This window comes from Nanorana parkeri, unplaced genomic scaffold (genome assembly GCF_000935625.1).
Source record: "Nanorana parkeri isolate BGI_ZX_2015 unplaced genomic scaffold, ASM93562v1 scaffold18, whole genome shotgun sequence".
NCBI classification, from domain to species: domain Eukaryota; kingdom Metazoa; phylum Chordata; class Amphibia; order Anura; family Dicroglossidae; genus Nanorana; species Nanorana parkeri.
The window spans coordinates 1,440,640-1,460,735 of NW_017306286.1; the positions used below are offsets into that span (position 1 = coordinate 1,440,640).

The 20,096-nt window shown below is 38.6% G+C and overlaps 1 protein-coding gene across 1 annotated transcript in view; it reads left to right on the forward strand.

Moving 5' to 3' along the window:
• The first annotated feature begins 5,347 nt into the window (after nucleotides 1-5,347).
• MYO1H (myosin IH) overlaps nucleotides 5,348-20,096 on the forward strand; it is a 98,054-nt gene continuing 83,305 nt past the window's right edge. The window contains exon 1 of the mRNA XM_018560451.1: nucleotides 5,348-5,353. Within this exon, the coding sequence (XP_018415953.1) occupies nucleotides 5,348-5,353 (6 nt within the window). The remainder of the gene's footprint in view (nucleotides 5,354-20,096) is intronic.

The following is a 20,096-nucleotide window of genomic DNA, read 5'->3' on the forward strand; positions in this document are numbered from 1 at the left end:
CAAACAGGTAGAATGTTTTAAACAGTTAAAAAAATTAAAACAATTTACCCAAACCAAATTTCACTTTAAATGTGTTCTTGCTCAGCCATTAGTTTCAGAACATGACCTCTTCCTTGTACAACTTGACCTGCCAACCACACTGACTTTCCATTTGCCTTTCCCTGGTTCAGTAAATGCATACAATTACATATTTACATGTGGAAAACTGTACATAATTATAAGGTAAAAAGAAAGGTTGAAATAAAAATAAATCTGTTATTTTATACTATTGCTCAAGACCTGTACAGTAATTGCATTTGAACATGAAATATTAAACCTATACCTTGTAAGCATGAAGTCTTTCCCTTGTATTGTTTCTGCATTCTAAAACTTTGATGCAGTGTTAGAACAAAGGCAAGGCGAGTGACACTGGATGCCATAATATGCATTATTAACTTAAGATACGCCTTTCAATTCACCAATTTCCAGCTAGTTCACGGTTTACAGATATGTTTCCACACAAAAAAATGTGTATTAAGGGAACACAAATGTATTTGAGTAGCTAAACTATTCTGAATATTGCAGTATATTTATTAATTAAACTGACTTGGGTGTCTAGTATTAGTGGAAACATAATACCTGCATACTGGATCCAATTAAAAAGGATTAGAGAGCAGAGGTTATTGAGTATTCCACTAAACAGCTCTGTATGGCTAAATTTCATTGCTCATTCATTTAAATATTTCACAATATTAGTTCTGGAAAAGGTAGTGCACGTGTATTTATGTTTGTATGATAACAAAATCATGGAAATTCCTATGCTCCTCAGCGCCATCTAATGGCACTAGTGCAGTGCGTATGGCATTCACCCTGCCATACGCTGGTTGAAAGATTTGTAAATCAATCATAATAATAGTCAATCAATAATAATAATTGTAAAATAGTTGTTTTACCCTACAACAAAAAGTGCCTGCACAAGGTCCTATATGATACGATCAACAAGTAATAAAGCTACAGATTAAAAAATATTAAATTATGAATTAGTCATTTAAAAGTGAAAAGAAAAGTGAGTCCAACCCAGCTCTGCTGCCTGGCAGGGTTGTATACAGCTCACAACTGGATGGGCAGAAATATGAATTATTTAGCACGTAGAACATTCCCATGTATGTGTTTTAACTTGTTCATTTCCTGTAACTGAGGTGCTCAATCCCACAGCTCTTATGCCAAACATCTCATTTCTGTGGATCTACGGTATGTGCTATTACACCAAGACATTAAACGCATGAGTTAAATCCTGTGATGGACTATAATCTCATACTAATTTGTATTGAAATTATAGTCTATCACGGGACTGAGCTTGGAGCAGTGGCTACTTTACAAAACACACAGGGACTATGGGGAACAAAAGTAGCCATCCTCCAGAAGGAAGGACAGTGTCACTACCAATTCAGAGATGATTTGAGGGTCTACAGCTGAGTGATACACAAATAAGGTGCAGTTTCATTATGAGTTAAGGTACTTGAATGCATTTCCAAGATTTAACTCCTGAGTTTAGTCTCACTATAATTCACATTACATACAGTATATAACAAGCCGTGTCCTGTCATAAACTTCTCTAGATTCAATCGTAGAGAGAAATCTCTGTGATGTATGTCTGTCTGTTATCACTGTATAGCCAATAATCCCTATAATAAGTCCTTAAAGTGATAACTGTGTTTTCATCAATTTATATAAAACAACGTTTTTAATGTGTTAAACTTCTGTCTTCAATCCGTGCAACAGTAATTTTCTAATGCACCTCAACCACAGTGTTTCTTCATACATATTACTTCTGTGATCATTGGGGTTGGGTGAAATCAGCAGATGTACAGTTAGCCAGCAGATAAAGGGTGCACAGCTGTTGCACCACTTCATTACCTGCACATCTGCTTCATGCAGACCTCTGATCGGAATAGAGGCTAATAGCGATGCAGACTCAGCACAGCGCCTAGTTGTCACATGCAGGGACTTAACTTGTAGCACTCTGTATTGTACCAGTAAGGGATGTATGAGCTGAAGAGGTCTGCATGGGTGGGGTAGGGAGTTAGCGAATAGTAAGAGCCTGGCACAGCAGCTGGTAGAGGTAGGATATCTATGGGGGTGTGGGGATGGCAGCATCTTGACCACAACATATAATGTAAAACTATATATATATATAACTATATAATATATACAACAGAATAGATGTATGTTCAGACATATTTTTTTGTGAACCTGATTTTTAACCATCACTTAAAATAGAGAGATTACATATGAAGATATTTGCACTATTGACAATTAGAATATTTAAAGTCTTTGAAAATGTTCTACTTGTGACTCAATCTGCCAGCCTTCTGTGTTTCTCCCTCTTCCCAAGTAATTACTCTGTAATGAAACAGGCCTAATGAAGGCTCAAGAGTGGCTGAAACTCAATCGAGAAGAATCTAGAGTTACTGCTCCTTATCTACATAGCAGTCAGGCTAGTTTTATAGAAGGATGTAGCCACTGTGCCGAGCCTCTGTCTTTCAGTGTGAATTATTAAGGGATTTTCTACAAGAGAACACAACTTACACATCATGCAGTAAGTGCAAAAGTGGGCACATTACAGACCAAACTACTTTTCCAAAGAAACCACAATTCTGTTATCACTTTGAAGATGGAGAAACAGGTAATCTTGGTGTGCTTTATTGTGCTTTTTAAAATTGCAAAATGTATATATATGCTTTGAAATGTAAACCTGGCAAAGCACTAAACTGCAGTTTAGGGGATGTTGCTAAAAGGGAAAAAATTACACTGCATGCTCATGAAGGCTGTGTTCATGTCAAACATCCAATCTGAAAAGGTTTGACAAAGAAGGCAAGGATGTAATAATTTCCTAACTGTGTGTTTGAAGAGAGCAAAGATTTGCAGGGATGGCATAAAATGTACTTTAACAACTTGTTCCCTGAATATAAATATCGGGGAAAAAAGATGTACTTCAGTTGCATTGGAAATTTCTGCTTTTCATCAGAAATCATTGAAAAATAATCTGTTGCTGTTTGGTACATTTTCTGTAGTCATGATCCATTTATATTACCGGAAAACTGCCTTTTATGCAATTAAAAGACTGTTTATTTAAGGTATTGTTATATATGCCTAAATTATTGTCAATGCGGATTGTCAACTGGTGGTAGGTTACAAAATATTTCAATATATAGAGGGTTATTCACAAAGCTAGCCGAAGGATGAGCCGTAGCTGCTGTACGCACTATTCACTATAGCCCATACAGCTCCCGAAGCTGGCAGAGCAGCTTAGCCGAGCCGAAGGCATATGCTTCGGCTCGACTGAGCCAAAGTGACACCCTAAGCGGGCCAAAGCCTCGCAACTGGCAGCTGGGTGGAGCCAGCCGTGATCTCACGGCTGGCTCCGCCCATTTGCAATGACAGATCAGCATCCCCAGGTTACCTGGGGACGCTGAACTGTCATTAAACAATGACAACTGTTTGGAGCCGGTCGTGGTGTCAGGGCTGGCTCCGCCCAGTTGTTATTCATTGGCCAGGACCTGCTAGAAGACTCTAGCAGGTCCCAGCCAATAGGAAACAGTTGGGCGGGGCTAGCTGTCACTGCTTGCTCCACCCAATTGTTTTTTTGTGTTTTTAAGAAATCTTTATTTATTTTTTTAGATTTATCATTTGTTTACATTTTGAAAAAAAAGAATTCTACTTTTTTCACTGTTTTTTTTCCCCACTGGTTTTCTATTCTGCTAGGTACCACGGAGGTACCGAGCAGAATAGCCCTACGTGACTAGGGGGCGAACAGCAGCGAGCGAGCTGCCGGAGCTGTAGCTCAGCCGATCCAAATGTTGGATCGGCTGAGTCGAACTCCTTCTGCACTTTGGCTCAGCCGAACATGCTGAGCATGTTTGGCTGAACCAAATCCTGCCGAAGCAAGCCGATGTACGGCTGATTTCAAGTCAGCCGTACAAGCCTGAATTGAAGAGCTGAGCAGCATTCGGCTCACTTCACTTCAGGTGGGTTATTCACTCGGCTGCCTTCAGCAGCTTTGTGAATAACCCTCATAATATTAGAATGCATAAGTGCTCTAACAATTGAGTTGCTAAAGTTTCTATGACATACAGATTTTAGTAGGCTAGCACGTGTGCATCACTATCTAATTCTGTAAAACTACTAATATAGTGGTACATGGGAAGAAGTTACTAATGAGCATACAGTGTGCATAGGTCTCAATTAATCCTTTTTTTTCAGTCCATACCTCTCTGTCCCTACTTTCTCAAAAACTGTTCTTTTTAACTTGCCATATTAAAGAGAATCTGATCATTTGGCAGGGAATTGACAGATTCTCAAAAAAGTTTTTCACATGACATGCACAACCAGTATACCATGTATGTCCGCTGACTGCACATAATGCCAAGGTTCATCCCCTCTGGTCTGCTAATAAGATCTTTCACCCTCCATATACGGTGAAGATGATCAAACAGCAGCACTCAGAACACTTGTACTGTTAAATGTATTTATTGCTGTGTATGACATGCAATAGGTTATGTGTGTAGATCTGTAGCAATAAATGCATGACTAGCTATAACAATTATTACTGCCATTGGATCCAACATTATACTTCATCTCATGGACAATTCTATGCCATAAAAATTTTTTTAAGGTTATTAAAAATAATAAATGCACACATACTGTATTCACGTTTTTTACATTGTAGCCAGTTAAGCATTTGAACTGCGATCAGCGGATTGCAGGCTCCTGCAGATTCTGCCTCTTGTCTCTGTCCGTACCGAGGTACGGAGATTCAGTAACAGTGACTGGAGGAAGTGTCAGTGGAATACAAGTGAGCTGACATCACCGCACTTTATTTGCATTGAGAACCACAAGTCCCTCTGCTGTGGTGACAGACAGAACTTCTAGTTTCTCCATTCACAGATCCTGTCAAAAAACAGCAGTAGCCCGCGGGAATAAAGAATCCCTCGATTCAGGTAAGTGTGGGGGTGGGATGGCAGTGTTGTGACCATATTTCATGTTACACCGTGAATATGCCTGTCAGAGGGACTGTTCAGCTGCATAACGTAACCTCCTTCTGTGTTCTGGGACTACATGTCCCATCGTCCCTAGTCTCGCCTTCCTGTCTCGGACACAGTTGTGGTCGCAATCGTGGGGAGTGGTGTTTTGCTTTCCTACAGTTTGTAAAGCGGCAATAGCAGCACATGACAAAAGGGAGGTGGAGTGGGTAATAGGACAGGTGGTTTAACAGAGCGGGATTGTAATAATCCCACAACTCTCTGATGTGATAACAAAGCATAACAGTGCTGTATATTATACAGGGGTGGTGATGTGACTGGTCCCCATGGAGGTAACGATCAGACAAAAGCAGTTAGTCCCCCGGACAGGAAATTGTGATGAAACTGCTTATAATCTGTAACTTGGAGTTAGGATATTGCTGCATCGGTCTCAGTTATGGTTCTGCGGAATGCACATAGGAAAAAGGTACATTATTTCAGATACACTGTTAGTTATCAGTTTTGACCAGAGTTGGACTTTAAACCTACAAAATTAAAAATTAGGAAACTATTTAAAAGAATATAAATATTAAAGACTACTGTTGGTTTATGAAAACCCATACAAAATGCTGACTGTCACTTATTCACTATATGTATTAGTAAAGTAAATATGTGGACAATATGTTACTCCTTTGCTATCTGTATTAGGAAGGAAAAATTGTAGACAATACATTTCTTTGGCTAATTGAAAGTTTGCACCCCAAAATATATTCAGTTAGCCAACTAAAGGTATTGCCCACTTTTTTCCTTTCCTGCAGCTATGTATGGTTAATACTGTAAATGCTTTACCACTAACTAACTGTATTGAAATGCTAGGGTAGGTTTTATGTGTGAAAACTTTGGTACCAAAGTATAACCTTCTTTCTTCAGAATGTTGAGTGTAAAAACATCCTTCAACTACAAAACAAGAGGAACATGCCATCATAGTAAAAAGTTCCCAAGCAGGGAGTTCTTATTGTACAAGTTTTCAAAACAGCAGAAAGCAGCAGTAAATTGATTCACTTTGGCGCCCGGAAGGGTGTTCTTTTAATGAATGTTTTCACCTGTCTCTTTTCGTTAAACTTGGTAGAGGAGAGGTTCAGTGGAAGAGTGGGAGCCTCGAGAGGGAGGGAAAATCATTGGCAGGTGGAATAGCTTGTCCCATGTATTGAACTGTCTCTCTCTCTGCCTATGTCTTCAGCAAATAAGAAGGGAAGGCTCCTAACAATTCTCTATTGTTTCCCATCATCTTAAAATGAGTGTCAGATCACACAGGGGGTGCTTTGACCGTTAACTGCACAATTTAGCCCTCCCTCCCCACCTTGTGAAGGGCGGGCTCTTCATCTTGGACTTTCTCAGCTTAGACAGCAAGAGTTAGGGAAAAAGAAGCAGTCTTGATCCTACAGAATGAGCTTACCCTGAGTCTTTGTCCACAGACTGCCCAGTGTGAAATCCACAGCGACATTAAATGTTTTCTAATGAATAATTACTCAAAGGGAATTCAGCAATATATGTGTAATGGATTGTACAGCGTTAAAACGTTTTATACGGAGTACAAAAAATGTTATCCGTCACAAGCATGGTAATTGTTGTGGGGGAGCTTTTGTAATGGAACGAGGGAGGGGGTTATGAATCTGAAAAGCTGATCTGATGGTTTGACATTCCAAAACAAGAATCAAAGGCAGGCTTTGGCAGCAAAGTAGGTTTTCAAGAGGCCGGTCAGAAAACCCGTCCTGCATTCTCAACTGCAAGGAATGAATGATTTCCCTCTTTTTCTACCAGTTAGTCTACAAGTTCCCAGTGTTTAGAACCACTAAATCATACTTTAAATTGGTTTTAATAACATTACATTTTTTTTAATTTAATTGTATCTTCATACTATATAAATAAGCATAATATTCAATGCATTCTACCTACACATAGTGAATACAAAGTACTTAGTTATAAAATATATAAATGTGCATGTATGTGTGTTTATACAGTATATACCTGCAATTATACTAATTTTTATAAGTCTCAGATCTCTTTACTGTGTTTGCATAGAATTCTCAGATAGACATTAAACAATGAAGTTGTGTAAAGGATCACTCAACCTTAAAAAAGTTGCTTTGTGGGAAAAAGCTACTCATAATGTTTGCAACCATGTATGTAATTGTTCTCAAGGCTGTACAGTGACATTGAACATTTATATACATATGCTTGCAGTCTTTTGTTCTACGTTAGCTGCTGTCATTCCAGGTAAAAGGAATCAACATTGGGTACTTTTTACCCTATAGGATTACTGTCTAAGAACTGGATAGTCCCCAGTATAGGTTGTCCTAGGATGTCTGTATAGTCCTTTGTATGGCAATGGGTGAATATGGAAAGGTTGCCTATAGCACATGCTGAAGGGCAGTCAGAATGTTTCTGAAAATCTGACAGCCCGCTGGTGTTTATAGCTTACCTTTGTAAGGTGAAGCTATTAGCTGGCCATACACGTTAGACAGTAGATATCCATTAATGATCTTACTGCTGAAAGATCACATATGTTACACATATTCAGTTAGATTTAGGAAACACTGTATAGTCTATGATCGATCCTGCTCTATTGACAATAGAGGGTGATGAGGAAATGATAGAAAAAATTGTATGTTTTAGCACATGTATTTTAAGTTGCATTCATGCTTAATTACTATTTTTACCACATAATAATTATTATTTTTACCAAATCGAAATAAACCAAATAGGATATGTACCTACGTAGTATTTGATTTTAAAGATTCATTATATCTATTTAAAGATAAACTTTACCCTTATCTTAAAAATTACAACAAAGACACCTTTAGAATTTTTTAGCTATGGCAATTTACAGATACTTACAGATAATTGCAGTCTTTTTACCTTATAGCCTTATTTTTCTTTTCCTACCCATTCTTCTCATGGTGGCCATTTTCACTAAGGGCAAATTAATTTATTACATTACGTTACTTCCTGGAACTCTGGCACATTTGACTGGAACATGTGACATGCACACCATCTCAGGGGGGGGAAACTGTCTTTTCCTGAGATCTTGCAAAATGTTACAGTTTATAGATGAGATTTTCCAGCAATGCACTGTGATGTAACCTTCCCAGGATGCATCTGTGAGGTCAGGGCTACATCACCAATGCCCAAGGGTACCAGGAAGTGGAAAAACTGTAATTGTAAGTAAAAGCAAAAAAATGTTTGTTTAGCTAACAAATGTAAGAGGATTTCATATCATGCAGAGCTGCAGGCAGATGGGATTTTTTTTGTGAAAGGGGATAATGAGACATTTCACTTTACTTCATGCCTGCTCCTGTCAGTAATAGCACATAGCAAATAATGTCTATCATATAATTATTATGACAAACACTACAGGAAATGTGGCAGTGACCAGGTAAAATCATGTTAACATTTATCAATCCACATTCTTGTGCAGTAGATAAAAGTCAACCCTGTTGTCAGGTTGTATAGCAATACCATATGTTATGTTACTATGACAAAGTATGTTCCAGTTTTCAGGGTTTTGCTGCTTTATTATAAAAACAATGTTCAGTTCTGGTAGTATCTGATTCCAAATAGCACCTAAGAGAGAGAAATATGCACTTAATTGTTGTTTATATGTAATTTTTTTGTGTGGATAATAAAGTAGTGTGCATTCTCAAATAAGAAAATCTGATTGTCCCCACTTTTTAGATGTTCATAAACATTGAATGGCGGTTAAATAAGATACGTTGAGTTCCTCTTTAAAGAACAGTCAAATCTGATTTGTACAAGAACCCTTATCAGCAAAAGTTAACTTGGCAGACAGAGAAACTGATAGAGGTGCTTTGTGGCACATTGATGGAAAATTGCTGCAGTACCCAAGGTAAAATTGTGGAAACGTCTCCATTTGGACAGGCTTAAACAGCCATCTCTGAACTGTCAGATTTAAACTTTAACAGGGTTATTCACAAAAGGTGAAGAGTTTGGAGAAGGCCAGAGAAGTGAACAATCTAGGACAACATAGCTGAACTCGAAAGTGAGCTGAATGGGAGAATTTTTCCAAATCAGCTATTTTGTCCTAGAGTGTTTACTTCTCCAAACTCTTCACCCTTTTGTGAATAACCCTGTAAGTGGATCATGGTAGGGCCAAATGTATCAAATACAGAAAGTAGGGAATAGTGGTACATTTATTTATTTATATATGGAAGTACTGTATATACTGTAATTTCTACTTAATAAAAGGAAATTACTGGCTTTGAGACATTTGTATTAATTAACTATAGGAACTATAGAAGTACTTTTTTACTGAGCACACTGAACCTGTGTTGACTTGGTACACCTTATTGTGTGTATAAGATTTTAAAAATAGGAATTTTCTTTACATCACTTGAGAGAACTCAAGTGAACAAAGCTTCATTGAGCAAAGAGAAAAATGTTCTACATTATTAAATCATCCCCAAACGTGCACCATTTTGTGTGCTTTACACTGAGAAAACTACAAATGTGATTAAAGGTTACTTGCAACACACGGGTGGTGATGCAGGACAAATAAAAGTTTTTGGTATAAGTAATCAGTTAGAAATGATGCGTACAGCTGAACTCCAGGGGAGAAATCTGACATTACCCTTGCAATGGTTTGTGTGTGATTGGCAGTATGTGCTGAGCAGAAATGCGGAGAGTGTACAGAGGACTTTAGAAAGTAGGAATAGGTCAAATCAGTGTCCAAAAAATGAGCCCAATGAAACTGAGAGATTATTCTGGGGTAGTTGGTGCGGAGGACTGTGTCAGTGGAAATAAAGTAGCATTAAACTCTCAAACTTCTTTCAATAATGAATGCAGACCAAACAAATATACATTGCCCAGCAAAGTATTTCCTTGAGTATATGAGTAGCTCCCCACAAACAGGTGTATTAGAGAAAATAAATTATATGTGCCCATGAGTGAGGCTTTTTTAGAGGTACTAATTGAAAAATTTGTTTGGGATAATAGACAAGTGTGGTTTATTTAAATTCTGTGTGCATTTACTCACTTTTATGTGGTTGCAAGATATCCAAATGTATCACCTGTTGAGAGTTTACTGTCGCAGAATATTATCATACTGATCAGTATGTTAATACTGGAGTTAAAGGAGAACTAATGGAAAGTGAAATGCACTCATCCCCTTTGTTAGAACCCATGTGTGACACTTCAGATGTCACAGGTTGGCTCTATTGATCGAGAACTGAGCGATCAAAAACCACTGATTGCTTAGTTCAAGATCTTCCCCCTGCAGAGAGGTGACTTAGGGTGACTCCCTCCTCCTTCCGTTTCCCCAGCGCTGACTGGTGGGACAGACAGGGGAGGGGCAGGCACAGCTAGCTCTGGCTCTGGAGAGGCAGGGCAGAGACTGCTGTCAATCAGGTAGCAGGGTGGATCCTGACAATATTGTCATGATCTCTCGTGGCTGCAGTGTGGCTTTGCGCTGTCGGCATATAATGGGCAATAGGCCGCTATTTTTTAAATTTTGGTTCACAGAAGAACGTTAGTATAGGTCCTTCTGTGACCCAAAAGGGAACTATAGCCCAAAAAGGTTTGGCCATAGTTCTCTTTTAAATCATGCAAATGCATTCAAGTACCTTTCAAACCAAGTAACTATCGTATTAACAAAACTGTAGCTTATTTGTGCATCACTCAAATCATCTCTGAATTCATGCTTTAAAACTTAGTTGAGGGAATAACATGCAGAGACTGCAGTAGCTGCAGGAGGGAGCATTCTGATCATTACTTCCTCCTACTGTGGATGGAAAGAGAGCAGGCAAATAGAGTGCCCGCTTAAAAATACCTCCTTCTTACTATGAGCGCCAGCCAGGGTGTGAGAGCAGAGTTCCCTTCTTCCTGTCTCCTATTGGGAGAGGGGAAGAAGGAAAAGCTGCCTTCTTTCCCAGGTGGAAACTGCGCTGAGAAGCCGGTCTGAACTGTCTGTGCTACACCGAACGTGGGGGAAAGCAACTTTGCTCCAGAGCTCTCCTCCCCAACGTAGCAGCGTTTTTTCCTTTCAATGACACCAATTGTTGGTCGACTAAAACTATTCACATGACTAAAATACGACTAAAACTAAAATGGCATTTTAGTCAAAAGACTAAAACTAAGACTAAATTGAAATTTGCCAGAAAAACTAACACTGCGCTCGAGGGGAGGGTTACTTTGGCATCTTTGCCCTCGGTGCTGGATGCCCTTGTCTTGGCATAAGAGGAAGCTGACGAATTAATGCAGATAAGCCACTGCTGTATGAGTGTAAAAAAAACCTAAACATTTTCCTTCCTGACCCCATACTGGCTATCGGATAAATCCCTAGATCAATCTCTAACTGATTCTAATAATTTCAAAGCCCTGTACAGTATATGACTGAGGAAGATATCTAAAAGTTTTTTTTTAATTTATCAACTTTCTTGGCTAATACTACATCCTAATGAAGAGAGTTCCACATTTCCAATGCTGTAACAGTAAAGAACTGGAACTTAGAGTACAAAGGTTATTACAGTTTACACCTTAGATATATTATTACATTATGATTAGGGCTGTGGAAATTAAAGATTAATTTCTCCATTAATCGTTAAACTTTTTGATCGATTAAAATTATTTTGATCGCTAATGAAAACACTCACCTCTCCGCCCGCTTCCGGGAGTCCCGTCGGCGATCCGGTGACGTCACAGATATCGACGTCACCGGACTCCTTCCCCAAGTAGCTCCGTCGGCTAATGAAGGGAAGGGGGGAGGAGTCCGGTGACGTCGATGTCCGTGATGTCACCGGACTCCTCCCCCCTTCGTTGGAGCCACTTGGGCCGATGAGTTTGCCCAAGAAACTTTCTGCACGAGCGCCAGCCAAGGCATTGGCCTATACACATACAGCACAGCAATGAAGTAATAAAATGAAGTAGGATCACACTAATCCAGCACGTTATTATTCTGAGTTGCCCCACTCAAGTGGCGGCCATATTGAGCGGGGCACGTGAGATTAATAACGTGCTGGATTAGTGTGATCCTACTTCATTTTATTACTTCATTGCTGTGGTGTATGTGTATAGGCCAATGTAGTTGGATCTGTATGTGCGTTATAAGAAAATTTTAATCATTACCAGCCCTAATTATGATCATATCCCCCGTAAGCACCTCTTCTCACGAGTGAATAAAGGCAATCTCAAACCTTACTTTAATATTGCTACATTTGCTTTATACCAATCAGTTGGTATCATTCCATTTAATAAGGTGTCCTAAAAATTGGTCTGGCTATTATAGGGCTAACCTCTCTGAAGACTCACAGGTGTAAACCATCTGGTCTCTGCGATTTTTTTCACTATTTATTCACATTAAGTTTTCCTAATTTGTTTTGAACCTGGATTTCTGTCAACCACATTCAGTACATTATTAACATTACTGTACTGACTATCAAATACGACTTTTTGTTTCCATTTCTGTAAACTGAAGAGAAAAATTTATTTAATATGTCTCTCTCTATTACTTGTGACCAACTCCCAGTATTCAATCTTTATGGGGCCTATGTGTTCTGTCCTTATCTTTTTACTATTAATATATTTGAAGATTTCATTTGAATGTGTTTTTAATATTCTATTTTAGCTGCCCTGATTAACATTAACAGGGTTATTCACAAAAGGGTGAAGAGTTTGGAGAAGGCAGGAAAAGTGAACAATCTAGGACAACATAGATGAACCGGAAAGTGAGCAGGATTGGAGAATTTTTCCAAATCAGCTATTTTGGCCTTGATTGTTCATTTCTCCTGCCTTCTCCAAACTCTTCACCCTTTTGTGAATAACCCTGTTAGTATCTTTTGTTGTACTCCTTGTAGCTTTGAAATGGTGTCCTTTCCAATTTGTATTTATTTAAACGTCTGCCTATTCTCATTCATTTTCCTTTTTACGATAGAATTGAGCCAGATAGGTTTTGATTTTAGTCTTTTATATGTGTTGCCTATTGGAATACACTGGCAAATGCTGTTGTTTAAAATCATCATAAAACACTCCTACTTGTCTTCTGTGATCTTTGGTAAGAATATTTGATCCCATTGAATATTATACAGTAAAGAGCGCAGTTAGCCCCTTTGAAATTTACAGGGTTATTCACAAAAGGGTGAAGAGTTTGGAGAAGACAGGAGAAGTGAACAATCTTGGACAACAGAGCTGAACTGGAAAGTGAGCTGAATTGGAGAATTTTTCCAAATCATCTATTTTGGGCTAGATTGTTTACTTCTCCTGCCTTCTCGTAACTCCTCGCCATTTAAATCTGTGACAGGAGCTGAATCTCTTCCTCATCTTTTATGTTAGGGGGCCTATAACATATTTAGCATCATTTATTGCACTCAAATGAAGATTTAGCCATAATGATCACAACTCTCATTAGAAATATAATCATCTCTCATACTCACTTTCAAATAGCTGCTAACATACCCCTCCAATTTCTATTAATCCGGTTCCTTCAATACAAAGTCTACCCCTGGATATTCACAGCCCAGTCGTGTGAGCTGTCTAACCAGGTTTTTGATAGTCAAAATTTTCTTAATGTTTCAGAAATTCCTGCTCAGCTATTTTGTACCACAGACTTCTTGCATTTGTGAACATACAATTAGTTTTGTGTTATTATTTAATATTTTATTATTGCTCACTCTTGATTTACAATATGATCCTGAAACACTTTCTGTCTAATGTTGTCTCCTTTCCATCTAGTTTGAGTCCTCCATTCTACCCACATCTATAGCCATTGCCTACTATATGGTATATTCTTGTGTGATCCCAGATCCTAGCTTAAAAGCTCCTCCAACCTTCTAACTATTTTGTCAACCTACAGAGCTGCACCTTCCCCATTTAGATGCAGTCCATCCCTATAGTAGAGCCTGTAGCTAACTGAAAAGTCAATCCAGTTTTCCAGGAACCCAAAACCCTTCTTCTCACACATTAGTTTCTTAGCCACTTCTTCAGCACCCTGAGCTCCTGCTGCCTCTCTGGTGTCTCTCATGCCAGATTAAGTGTTTCTGAAAATAATACCTGCACATACTTGCACATTAGGGCAAAAACAAAACAAAAATCAATGGTTTACCCTTTGCTTTAACACACCAGAGTAGGGGACTTGTTGCAAAGGGCTAATAATGCTCATATGCTGAGGACAGTTCAGTGAGCGGTTATCACATATACTCTTAATGTTGATCAGGAAGGGGAAAATGCACATACTCTGTAGACAGGTCATTGAGGGCTTAATGTATATAAGCTGTGGATACCTAACTGAAGGGTTAACACTCATTCTGTCAGGTGATTATGAAGCGGTAAATGTACATACACTGCAGACATGTTATCAATGGATACATTCACATATTCTGCTGGTGTAGAAACTTGCTGGTGAGCTCTGTGCATGGGATGGCCCAACTCACTGCTGGTATGCATAGCTGTAAGTGAGGCATGTGTGTTGGGGATAAAGGTGAGACACCAATTTGTGTGTACACCCCACACACGCACACACACACACACACACACACACACAAGTTCCTGCACTGCAGACTCTCACATACAAACCAGCCTTCTCTCCCCTTCCAATAAAGTAGTGAAACTTTTTTGCTTGGGGCAGGGATATATACTGCTGTTGAAGTGATCTTTACTCTGAGTGCTGAACCTCCTGACTGTGTCTGGGCTCAGTGAGCAATGTCTATGGGAAGAACAAGGACACTGTTAAATATATAAACAAAATGTGCCGAGCTGGAGAAGAAAGAAACTTATGTAAAACATAAATGTGTACAAATAAGTGATTCCTTCTAAAAAACATATAACATCATAATGTGCATACAATACTGATGTACAATGCGTGATATAAATAAAGAAAAAATTGTATGATGTGATAATAGATTACGCAATTCGGCAGAAAAAGCTTAGTAGTTTCAATTTAAGAAATGCTGTCACTTTGGCCATTTAGTCCCAAATTACACCTGTGCAAATCTAACCCAATGATACCACTCCAGCAATGCACCACTGCTTCTTCCATTGTAGCCAGCAAAAAACCTGGTGCTTCTTGGAGAGCATGCAATCTCTTCCCATAATGCAGCCCTCAGGTGTAGCTTCCAATTGCTAGCCTTAGCACTGTCACATGACAGTGTAGGTGATGTTATTGTTCCCTCTTGGATTAGGCGCTAGCTGACACTATTTTGTTGGTGGGTGCTATGGAGAGTATCAGTGGGTCGGGGTGAGGAATGCACATTGACAGTGTCTTTTTACATTTCACACCCAACACCCAAGTCACAGTAGCAAAATTCAAATAGATAAAGGGACAGACTAACTCATAGTTCTGTAAGAAACCAGTGTTATAAGTGTACCCTGGGAAAAATACTCATTTGGAAAATAAAGGAATAAAACATAAATGTAAAAACTTTTAAACTTAAAATATTCAAATAGATTAGTTTTCTTTTAAGTATGTAGATAGTAAAGGAGCTTAGTGGAGCTGTTTTGTAAAGAGAAGCTGAAGTGGATTAAAGTTGTGAAAAGCTTTCCAGCATCCTTGTGGACAAATCCTGTCACCTAAAGAGCTATCTGACAACTTTACCTTGAACTTGAAAGTAGTTTCAGGCTTCTGAACAGTGGACGGTTAAAATGCTTTCAAGGCAGCTTTTTAGGCAGCCATATCTTGGCAGATTTGTTTAGCTACTACAAAACTTGCTTAGTGAGTAACTTCAATTTTTTTAAGGTTATATGATAATTTAAAAGCATCTGTATGTCATCTGTATGTTTTGATATAAGAAATATCCCAATAGATATCTTCATCTGTTGCAACTGTGTTTTTCTCAGTACTTATATTATCACCAATAGTGAGATGTACACAGGGCATAGTTGTTGGATAAATATAATTAGGCAGAGGAAAGACTGACACTAAAGGAAACTGATCATCCAAAACCAGAATAATAGTCAAGCTATGAGCCAAATGTACTTCAGCCAATAGAAGATATTACAATCTGTGGCAATCTAAAGGAGCTTATAGATAGCAGAACATTTGCCAGATCAGGGTCATCTGTAGTCAGATTGGGGATTGTTTGTATGTGTTTAGTTTTATTTGACAACAGACATCTTTAAGCGAGCCTCACCTGGCTGGAATGGATTTTACTTGGCCTGCTCTTTTCTCCATAGAGAGGTTGGCTCTGAGCCGGTAAAATGTTGTATCTTGCCTCTACATTGCAATAAGCACGAACATCGCTTCATTGTAAAATGCACGTCCGTAGAAGTTCTTAAAGTGACACTAAACTCAGGAGCGAAACCTTGAAAATGCATTCAAGCACCCTAACTATTGTCAAAAATGGATCTTTGAATTTGTGCTGACACTGTCCTTCCTTCTGGAGGGTGGCTACTTTTGTTCCCTGTGTGTGTGTTGTTAAAGAGCCACTGCTCCAAGCTCACTCCTGTGATGGACTACAATCTTACATATAGTTTGCTAATTTGTATTGAGTTTGTAGTCCATCACGGGAGCGAGCTTGGAGAGTTTAGTGTCACTTTAATGTAGAATTTAAGTTAAAATTGTAATAAATTCTGACAAGCAGACTTACTATGACAGAAGAGACTGCGTAAGTCTCTGCTGTCATACATCTTCCTAACTACCTGTCAGCACTTTATTTTTTTTCTGTGAACTGTGTTACGCATTCACATCTCAGTTCACATGCTTGGCAGAATTCCTTGCCAAGTTGAAGTAACTCCCATGCACATGCATGGGAGTTACCTCATCTGGCCCTGATCAATCAATTGGCGGAAGTCTCAAGACCAGGACAAAGATGGAAGTGACGGAGAGGGAGGAGCGCTGACAACAAAACCCTAGAGGGGATCGCTTTGGCACGTAAGTGTTAAAATGTGCTGTGCAGACTAGAACATTGTGGCTAAAAAGCTTGTGGGGGCTCTTTGTGTTTTTTTTTTAAATTAACCTACTTTACTTCTACTTTAAATCTCAGTCCGCAAGAGTTCAAACTGGCAATAGTCAGGAAAAGATAACAGATCAGAAATCTGGGTTGAATTCCAGAAGGAAGAAATAGATACAGAAGATCACACCAAAAAGACAAGATTTGACTCTAGAAAAGGTGTAACTTTTACATTCAACCAATAAAATTACTTTGATTGACATTCACTATTTACTGCACCACAGCTGCATGCATACAAACCAGAGAACTCAGGTATAGTTAGGCACATTCTATACACTTGTTGATTTAATTTGTTTTAGAATGTGAATTATTTATATAAGAGGAAGGTTGCAGATAGTGTACGAAAAAGCAGTATAAAAAAGGAAAAAAGGTCAATATGAGTATAAATGAATAAATATGTAAAATTACTGTGTGTCTGTATAAATTATATATTGGATTGCATTTATTGTCCAGATATGTGTGGCAAATAGCTGTTCGCTATTATAAGTCAATTTAAAAATAACTGTACAAAGCAATCAGTCATTGTTGCCAGTATGTACATATGAAGTAATGTTCATAGGGACCCACTCTGTTACACTCCTTTATATAGATATATAATTAGGTAGACATACATTTAGGTAAGACCCTATCACGCATATTCATGTTACCGCAAGAATTTATGTGTATTCTGTGAATGCATGTACAAAGCGCCATCTCGGGGGCAAAGTAACAAAACCTGAAATACAAAGCAAGTTTTGTGTCACAGCTACATTTGTAAGAACCATTATTATTATTTATTATTGGTATTTATATAGCAGTGACAATTTACGGAGCGCTTTACATACTGCACATTCACATCAGTCCCTGCCCTCAGGGAGCTTACAATCTAAGGTCCCTATTTCACATGTATACCTACAATGGCCAATTAGACAGGAGGCAATTAACCTTCCAGCATGTCTTTGGAGTAAGAATAACATGGAAGTAATAGGAATACAGTGAGTAATAAAAAAAAAACCTGAGAGATGTTTCCCCTCTTTCACATTCTATAAAAAATGTTTTAAAAAAAATGAAAGTGTTGTCTGCTGCTGGGCTTTAAAGTGACATTAAAGTCAAATTTGTTTTGCCCTCCCCCCAATGTTAATTAAAGCACTTACCTTAAATGATGTATCTTAATCCAATCTTCCTCTTCTTTCCTGTCCTTTTCAGCCTTCTCTCCAGCACTGCTGCGGGTCTCTGATCCAGCGCTGACTCCTATGTCCTTGCTGGCACTTCCTGTCCCACGGTATCTGCATGCGGGTGCACACGTCCATAGACTTACCTTGTGTCTCTCCTCGTCTCCTGGCCGAAAATCCGAACTGCGCATGCGTCGGCCCCAAGATGCTTTGAGGCTGCCCGAGCATTTTCGGATTTTCAGACGGGAGCGCGCGGCGAAGACAGCGGTAAGTTTAAACCGCTTTTAAAGCGTTTTAAAAAAAACTTTTTGCATATATCTACTGCTTGCTAGCTGTAGATATAAAAAAAACGGAGGGTTTAGAACCCCTTTAATGTTTTGGAGTTCAGACTACTGGTGATCATCACTCTTGTTCAATGTGTTGCTTATTGCAGACTTATAAAACAGATGTTGTTGAATGCAAAAGATGCGGATCCAATGCAGATATTTAGGGAGCCTAAATAAAAAAACAGTGCTGAATATATGTAGTGTGTAAGACCATAAAATATTTTTTAACTACGGTAGTCTGTGTCTTATGAACTTCAAAACTCTTCTCCTAGGCTCACTGAAATCTTTTGATTAGGCCATAATGTACTTCAACAATATGCTGTTGTGAAAAGCAGGTAACCGAAAGTGTGTGTTTTTTTCAGTAAAAATTGCACTGAAAGAATTGTGGAGGCTGCCATTATTGACCTCCTTCTGAACATGCTAGAATCCTCTGGTTAAAATAATTTCAGACTTGAAACAAGCAATCAGAAAGTCATGCAAGAGAGAAGTTAGAACACATGACTAATATACTTATTTTAGTTAATTGACTTAATGAGGGGTAGTCATCAAAACTGGAGCAAACAGAATCTGGAGCAGTTGCACATGGCAACTAATCAGCTTCTATCTTTAATGTTCAAAGCTTAACTGAACAAACTGAAGAGAGAAGCTGATTGGACGCTATGGGCATGTGTAGCCAACATGTTTTGGGGGTTCACCAGTCTGCACTCCTCAGTACTAAAAAGTGCAACAGATACAGAAACATTTGTTAGCAGTAATTTCTAAGTTCATATGATAATAGACACATTATAAGTTCATACTTCAAGAATAAGTTGTAAGCATAATATGTATACGGTCTATAGAAACATTTTATAAAAAGAAAAATGGAAAAATAATAATAATAATTAGGAATGCACCGATACTTTTCGAGTACCAATGCCGATACTTGGCGTTTTCATGAGCACTAACAGGTTTGCAGGGGTTGGCTCTGGCGCTCCACCTATCCTGACTCCGATTGTTGTGATAGCGATATATCCCTTGCTGAGACCCCTATGCCTGGCCTGTGTAAGCAGATACAATCACTGCGGACAATCCTTATCAGATAGCTGAACTCACCAAATACCGTTTCCATCCACAAAGGTGCTTTATTCTGAACACCAGGTTACAGCAGAGGACAGGATACAACAGATGAATGAATTGTGGTATTTATGCGGTCAAAAGATGATGCTTTCGTAGCGTACTGTGCAGAATACAAGTGTCCCTGTTACATGTGGCCTGTTAGCTGTGGCCATGACACAGGAAGTACTGACCAACAAGAAGGGTGGAGCATACATACAAAGGGAAAATGTGTCATCGATCTCAGCAAAAGGAACATGAAAAACAAGTGCATTACCACAAAGGGTCATTAGATGGCAACATATAACTAAATGTAGAATAGCCATAGAAAAAAATGGTTCCAGGAAATTACTATATACATTCTCATCTTCATCAATGTAAATAACATATTCTATGCCCCATTGGGGCGGCACACCACCACTGTCCTGAAATCATTAGTCTGTATTGTTTTAGAAAAACTGTCACATGACAATAAACAAAAATGTATCAGTACTTGTACTCGCAAAACTGGTATCGGTGCAGTCCTTTATTTATATTTATAAAAACAAAATCATACATTAAAACAGAGATGGC